An 8119-nucleotide genomic window follows, 5' to 3' on the forward strand; every position below is an offset into this window, starting at 1 on the left:
AATGTTTTTAATGTGTAAATCTATTAACAAAATGACTTAAAATAGACTAAAACTAAAAGATAAATGACTAAAACTACACTAAAACTAATAAGAGCTAAATGACTAATACTAGACTAAAATGCTAGTTTTTGTAAACTAAAACTAGATTAAAACTAAATTACTAAAACTACTAAAATATTGTTAGTTTTTGTTGACTAAAACTAGACTAAAACTAATATCTAAATGACAAAAACTAGACTAAAATGTTTTCATTGACTAAAGCTAATAAAACTAATCATTTTCAACTACTGTGAAAAGTGCTTCCCTCACTGCCCTTTGAAAAGGCTCTTAGCTGTACACTATGGGTAGTGTACCTTCTGGTGAGAGATCACGACTGCTAGACACGCTGCTCATGCCCAGTTTATTAGCAATGGTGTTTTTAACTAGAAACTTGCTATAAAACTGCTATGACTGGAATCATTAGTACAGAATCCTGCCTTTGCCCTGGACTGAAGAGTTCACACTGTAAACTGCAGGTGTGATTGATGATCTGAGCAGCATCTCATACTGTGAGAGTCAGTCACTCCTAGTAGTGATGAGAGGAACACTAACAGTGATCTCAGTGATCTGTGCAGAACATCCTGCAGATACATGTGTTGCTGCTTTCTCTCCTGCAGAACTTCCAGCTGATAGCAGCATCTTTTTTCAGCAGGATAATGTTCACCCACACACAGCAAGGGTTTCTCAGGAACACAGTCTCCACCAGATTGCAGCACTTCCTCATCCTGCTTGATCTCCACACTCCAATATAATCGCACAAAGACTATTTTTTTTACTCCAGTAATCCAGAAAATGCAGGAGTTTATTGTAAAATAACCTGTATACTAATTTTTAACGCTTTTTAGTTTAGTGGGCTGAGGGCCAATAAGAGCACAAACAAATTAATAAATCATGTGGAACCACATTCAGTCCCATAAAAAACCCTGTCTGTAAATGCACTCATATCATTTCTCATATCAGGTATCATCTCACACACACACATCCAGATAATATCATAAGCCAGGCGATACAAGCTCATACAAGCAGAATAAAATACAGATAATAAACCTGTTTTTGAAATCACAGAAGCTTTACACCAGCTATCAGTTTCACACAGGACCTGCAACACACCTCAACACGGCCCACATCAGCATGATGATTATAAACAAAGATATGGAAAGAGTGAAAAATGGAGTAGATAGAAACACAAAAAATAGTGCAAAAGATGGAGTGAAGTGGTAAAATGAAGAAAGAAAATGGAGAACTAATGAAAATGTAGTGAAGCATGAAGTGTAGAAGATATAAAATTGAATAAGATTGCGTAAAGTGAGTTAGAATTAAGAAAGAAAGATGAAGAGGGTTGAGAATAATAGAAAAAAGGAAAAGATGGTGTGAGGTAAAAAAAAAGTGTAGTTGAGTATCAAAGATCAAAGAGTGAAGTGAGAAATATAAAATGAAGAAAGAAAAATAAAGGGAGATAAGAAAAAAACATGTGATAGAATTAAGAGAGAAAGATGGAATGAGAAAAAATAAGAAGTGATAAAAAGATGGAATGGAATAAGAAAGGTGAAATCGGTTGTGAAGATTGTGAAAGGACTGCAGTGTAAAACTGTAGAGGAGAGAGAATGATAGAGGGAAAGATTGAGTGTAGCTAGAAAAACTGTAAATAGTGTAAAAGATGGAACAAAGTGAGAAAGATGGACGAGACAGATAGAATCAGTTATTAAAAATAAATAAAGAATAAAATGAGAAAGATAGAAAAGAGTGAGAGAAATTAAATGGAGTGAGAGAGATGGAGACGCCTGAGAAAGATGGATGATTAAATGGACGAGGAAAGATGGACTGCAGTGAGAAAAATGGAATGTATGGAATGTATCAAACATTATAAACTGATGTTTTTCCCCCCTGTGGACTGTAGTGGTACTGCATGCTGATATTTGCTGCTACTGTAATTTCTGTTTATTACACAATTGTAATAATTTAGAATAATCAAACATCATTTAAATTATGAAGAAAATATATAATAATGGTTACCTTATTTTAAATCAATGCAGGTATAAATGGGCTAAATGATTTGTTGGGAAAAGAGACTGAGGTTATCTAGTTATATTTTTTGGTATTTTTAGCGTGAATCAATGCAAATCATGCATTTACCTTTCTAATCGTATATAATTCAAGGTTGTAGATATTTTTGGTATATTCTTTACATTCTAGTACAAATAAGGGACATTTCTTATTAATTCCTTTAACACATTAATGCAGTCAACACACAGCAGCTGGGGGTTGAGTCTCTTCCTCAAGGGCACTTTAGTCGTAACCTGTCGGCTCAGGGAATTGAACCAATGACCTTTCGGTCACAAGAGCACACAGTGCTTCTCAATCTCTTCCATAGGAGCTTGTATGGATGTTATATAGCTTGTTTGTATAATTTTTTACCGCATCCATTTTGTACATAATCCCAGACACCAGTTCTTCACAGTTCTTATGACCACTGTATTCTCTCTGTGTCAATCTTAACCCTCTGCACCAAATGCTCAGTTTCTTTGATGGATGGATGCATGGATGGATCTTTAGATTGCATCTTACAGTGAAACTGCACATGACTCAGATCAAGAGTTACAAGGCTACAAATAAGGTTAGTGATTTTAATCGTACCCCAGAGTGCGATTCTTTGCCATTGCTGGAGAAGCGAGTTTAATTGGACGGCTGCATTAAAGACATTCGTCAGATATCCGCCAGTTAGACACAAGAAGACACTGTGTTATCACAAAGATCATTAAAAAACATAAAATTTAACGCTATCACTCGACAATTTCAGGGGGTTTACGTCAGTTTCCATTATCTTAGAACAGAAGCCTGAGGGACTGAGCTTTTCTAGTGAGTCGCAAGTGGCCAAAGACTGACCTTTTACAGCCCAAAACTAGCGATTGGTGTAGCAGCAGTAGTAGTAGTATTAGAGTAGACTAGAGTAGTGGATAACACTACCTTATCCGAGACTCTCCAGATTGAGTCCTTGGGCAAGACTCCCAAATTCTGGGAACGCAATCAAACAACAAAACAAAGCAAAACCAAACCAAAGAACCGATAACACCGATAACATCAATTGAGTCCTTGGGCAAGACTCCCAAATTTTTGGAACGCAATCGAACAACAAAACAAAACCAAACCAAATAATTGATAACTCTTACCGTTTGCCTCCAGAACAGTTGCTAATGCCTGCGCTGCTCGTCCCGTGGAAGGACGAGGGCCACGACATGCGGGACTTCTTCAGGCCAGGCCTGTCACTGGTGTCGACGGCATCGGCGCGCTCCATGGGGCGGTGCGGGTGCCGGTCGGTGTCCGAGTACCCGCGGTGTTTGATGCGGATGGGTGTGCGAGGCTGCCTCCACAGGTGCTGTGGCGGCTTGAGGGTGGCCTGGCCCTCGCGGGGCACAGGCAGCGACAGGGACAGGCTCTTCTTGGAGGATGGCGGAACCTCCATTGTGCGTCAGAAATGCAGAAAAACAGAAAAGGCAATGAAAGAAATATTCCCAGGCCTGGAGAGAAATGGTAGGCGCCGTGGTTTACGGCCACCTGCCGAGAGAGAAGAACCTCTGCTCTGCTGCTGCGGTCTGTAGAAGGCCTTGCTCCATGACCGGCACCGGGGCGGGTACACCAGGTGGGAACACCAGGGGAGTCCAAAGGTTCTGGGCGGGCCTCGTGTGTTGAGACAGCTGGGCTGTTACATGAACACACAGGTAGTCAGGTAGTCGGGGACTCGAGGCTAGTCACAGTGTGTGCAGTCCCCTCCGCATACCGGGGGTCACGAACTTTTTGCGCCCCCAAAGTTGCCCATCCAGAGTCCGAATCGCCTGGGAGTCCGTACCTCGCCACCTTCATCACCACTCGTAATCCTGCGCTCCTCTTCCTCGCTCAGAACTTGGTCCAGAACTGGTCGTCCATGGTGCAACAAACCGCATATCCACGTATTGCTTTTCAAATTGGTGCAAATGAACAAACAAACAAACAATTAAATTAAACAATAAAACAATAAAAAAAACATCCAAGCAACCCAAACCCCTTATTGCAGTGTGGCGCACGGCTGAGAAACGTTGGCTGGGTCTTAGTAACTATAGTGATTATTGATGTTATCAATATAACAGTTATTATTGCTGCTCGCCCCCGCGTGCAGGGAAAGTGTCCGGCGCATCTGGAAACAGCTGCACGAGCGCCGGGTGCCCCTCCGGCTGCGTTTCAGGAGCGACGCTCGCGCTCGCCCTCTGCGCGCACGAGAACATCGCGCGTGGGATGATGAGGATGATGATGGTGGTGGTGATGATGGTGGTGATAATGATGATGATGAGAGCCCCGGATCCGCCGCCGCCGCGTCTCGCGCCTCTCCGCCGCGCTGCCGTCCGTGCTGTCGGTTCTCGCGTCCTGCGCGCGCAGCTACAGAGCATCTCCCTCCGCGGAACGCTCGTGCGCCCGGCTGCTCGCCGCGCTGGGGCTCGCGCTCTCCTCCGGTACTGAGCTCTCTCCTTCCTCGCGCTCACATCCTCCTCCTCTTCCTCCTCCTCCACTCTTTTACTCCTCCTCTCTCTCTCTCTTTCAATCTCTCTACAAACACAACTCTCTCCCTCTCTCCTCCTCCCTCTCTCAATTCTACTCTCTCTCTTTCTCTCTCACCCACTCTTTATCTCTATCTACAGCTCTCTCTCCCTCTCTCTTTATCTCCACAACTCTTATTCCATCCCTCCCTCTTCTCCTCCCTCTCTCTTACCAACTCTCTCCCTCTCTCGCTCTATTCCAACTCTTTCTTTCTCTGTGTATATATAGCGCTCTCTCTCTTCAGATAACTCTCTCGCTATGTTTATAACACTCTCTGTATGTCTCTCTCTCTCTGTCTCTCTGTCTGTATGTAACTCTCTATATAAGTATATCTCTTTTTATATATGGCACAATCTCTTTATATAACTCTCTCTAGATAACCCTGTGTGTATATTGCTGTATATATCTCTCTTTCATTGAATATAACTCTCTTAGTATACTCTCTCTCTGAATATAACTCTTTGCATATAACTATCTGTATATCACTTTCTCTATGTATCTCCCTTTTCCTCTTCTTTCTCTCACTCTGTATATACCTCTCTATGTATATCTCTCTCTGCATATATCTCTCTGTATATTACTCTCATAATGTATCTCCTATCTCTCTTCTTTCTCTCACTCTGTATGTAAGTCTCTCTGTATATACTCTCTGTATATAACCCTTTATATAAAACAAACTCTGTGTATATAACACACTCTCTCTGTATATAACTCTCTCTCTTTGTATATAACTCTCTCTGTATATAACTCTCTCTTTGTATATACAACTCTCTATGTATATAACCATATCTCTGTATATAACTGTCAGTATATAACTCTCTGTATATAGTTCTCAGTATATAACTTTGTATATAACTCTCTCTTTGTATGTATACAACTCTTTATGTATCTCCATCTCTCTCTTCTTTCTCTCTGTATTTATAACTCTATCTCTCTATACAACTCTCAATGTGTATAACTCTCTGTATAACACTCTCTCTGTATATAACTCTCTCTCTGTATATAATTATTTCTCTGTATAGAACTCACTCTCTGCATGTGTTACTTTAAAATCTTTAATATAGTCTTCAATATTCAATTTACAATGAAAAAATCATATAAAGAAAGAAAATTGAATATAACAGTAATACTGTATACACAGCTCTGCAGGAGTCCACTGCTGGGTAGTCTGGGTAATCTGGGCTGAACCTGATCTGAGCGGTTGTGTTCTGATCCGCAGGACGGACCGGGGCGGGGGTTCTGAGCTCATATGTTCTGCTGAAGATGAAATCAATTTGAAGAGTCCAAACAAACGGTGCCGTAAATTCTGCTTTTATACGCTCAGATTAATAGAAATGTCAAGAGCCTCTCAGAGTCCGGATCCGTCCCTCAGCAGAACCTTAATCAGAACCACTCATCACCCGCTCCACTTGTACGTCTAATTACTATAATCCGATTTACACCCTATCCCTGCACACAGGAAAATACCTCCTATCTCCAGTTTTTCTGTAGTGTAAATCTACCCGTTGTTCTTTAAACTGTATCAGAATATTAATGATGAAAGGCTACACATTTACTTTTTACATTAAATCCAGTGAAAGATAAAAAGATTTTTCCTTCTACTGCAGTTCTAATGATTTATCTTATTTTTATTGTTTTTATTGTTACAACCCCAAATAGGAAAAGGTTGGAACAGTATGAAAAGTACAAATAAAAAAAATAAGTGAATTATTTCTCTCATTTCTTTTGGTTTGTATTTGATTGCAGACAATATGAACACAAAATATTTCATGTTTTATCTGCTCAAATTCGTTTAATTTATTAATATATTAGTGCATCTCAAAAAAATCGAATATCACTGAAAAGTTACTTTATTTCAGCAATTTAGTTGAAAATGTGCCAAGTCCTGCTGGAAAATGAAATCTGCATCTCCATAAAAGTTGTCAGCAAAACATTTTAACGCTTCCCTCTGCTGACAACTTTTATGGAGATGTGGATTTCATTTTCCAGCAGGACTTGGCACACTGCCCACTCTGCAGAAAGTACCAACTGGTCTTATTATATAATATTCTAAGTTTCTGAGACACTGATTTTTGGGTTTTCATTGTCTGTAACCATAATCATCAACAATAAAATAAATAAACGTTTAAAATAGATCACTCTGTGTTTAATACATCTATATAATATATGAGTTTCACTTGTTCAACTTTATTAATGAAAGAAAATAACTTTCCAATGATTTTGAATTTCAAGATTCATTCCATTCCAAGCTGCTGCTGCCAATGATTGGAACTTGCTGCAGAAAACATTAAAATTAGATCTTTTTATTTCAATGTCAGATTTTAAGAAAACTATTGCAGAATTGTTGAATGAGAAATGATGTTTTTGTCCATGTCTCTGTTTTTCATCATTTTTTTTACATATTTTGTGTATGTGAGTTTATGTTCAAGAGACTTTTTGCCTCTTGCCAGGCTGCCATTGTAAATAAGAAACTGTTCTTAATGACTTGCCTGGTTAAATAAAGAATGAAACAAGATGTACTAATACTATACAATATATTTATAGGATCCAGTTCAAGATTCTCTTACTTACCTATATGGCTTTAAACAATTTTGCACCTGCTCATCTGTCCAACCGATCTCTTATTGCTGCTGGGCTTCTCAAAGTCTCATCTTCTAAACTCTGTGGTTTTGGTAATCCAGCATTTACGCTCTGCTTCAGTATTTCATACAGTTCATAGTGGAGTTCGTGTGTCCCTCAATGAAATGTACACTAACTCCCCAACACCTGCTGTACTCATGCAGCCCCAGGCCATGGCACTCCCACCACCATGCTTCACTGTAGGCAAGACACACTTATGTTTATGCTCCTTAACTGATTGCTGCCACACATGCTAACAAATTTATCTTGGTCTCATCAGACCATAGGACATGGTTCCAGTAATCCATGTCCTTTGTTAATATGTTTTCAGCAAACTGTTTGCTGGCTTTTTTGTATACAGACTTCATAAGAGGCTTTTTTTCTGGGCAGACAGCCATGCAGACCAATTTGATGTAGTGTGTGGCGTATGGTCTGAGCGCTGTCAGGCTGACCACCCACCTCATCAATCTCTGCAGCAATGCTGACAGCACTCCTGCGTCTATCTTTCAAAGACAGCATTTGGATGTGACGCTGAGCTTCACGTGCACTCAGCTTCTTTGGACGACCAACGCGAGGTCTGTTCTGATTGGACTCCTTTAAAACGCTGAATGATCTTGGCGACACTGTGCTGCAGCTCAGTGTTGGAAATCTTTTTGTAGCCTTGGCATCTTCATGTAGCGCAACATTTTTTCTTTTAAGATCCTTAGAGTGTTCTTTGCCATGAGGTGACATGTTGGAACTTTCAGTGAGCAGTATGAGAGAGTGGGAGAGCTGTACTACAAAACTGAACACACCTGCTCCCTGTGCACACCTGAGACCTAGTAACACCAACGAGTCACATGACATTTTGGAGGGAAAAAGACCAGCAGTGCTGAATTTGGACATTTAGGGGTGT

General features: G+C 40.3%; 1 protein-coding gene across 1 annotated transcript in view; it reads right to left on the bottom strand.

Moving 5' to 3' along the window:
* Window positions 1–4480, bottom strand: part of pde4a (phosphodiesterase 4A, cAMP-specific) — a 208049-nt gene extending 203569 nt beyond the window's left edge. Inside the window, exon 1 of the mRNA XM_049475648.1 lies at window positions 3207–4480. Coding sequence (XP_049331605.1) covers window positions 3207–3499 — 293 coding nt within the window. The 5' untranslated portion in view covers window positions 3500–4480. The remainder of the gene's footprint in view (window positions 1–3206) is intronic.
* Window positions 4481–8119: the final 3639 nt, after the last annotated feature.

This window comes from Astyanax mexicanus, chromosome 3 (assembly GCF_023375975.1).
Source record: "Astyanax mexicanus isolate ESR-SI-001 chromosome 3, AstMex3_surface, whole genome shotgun sequence".
Lineage (NCBI taxonomy): Eukaryota > Metazoa > Chordata > Actinopteri > Characiformes > Acestrorhamphidae > Astyanax > Astyanax mexicanus.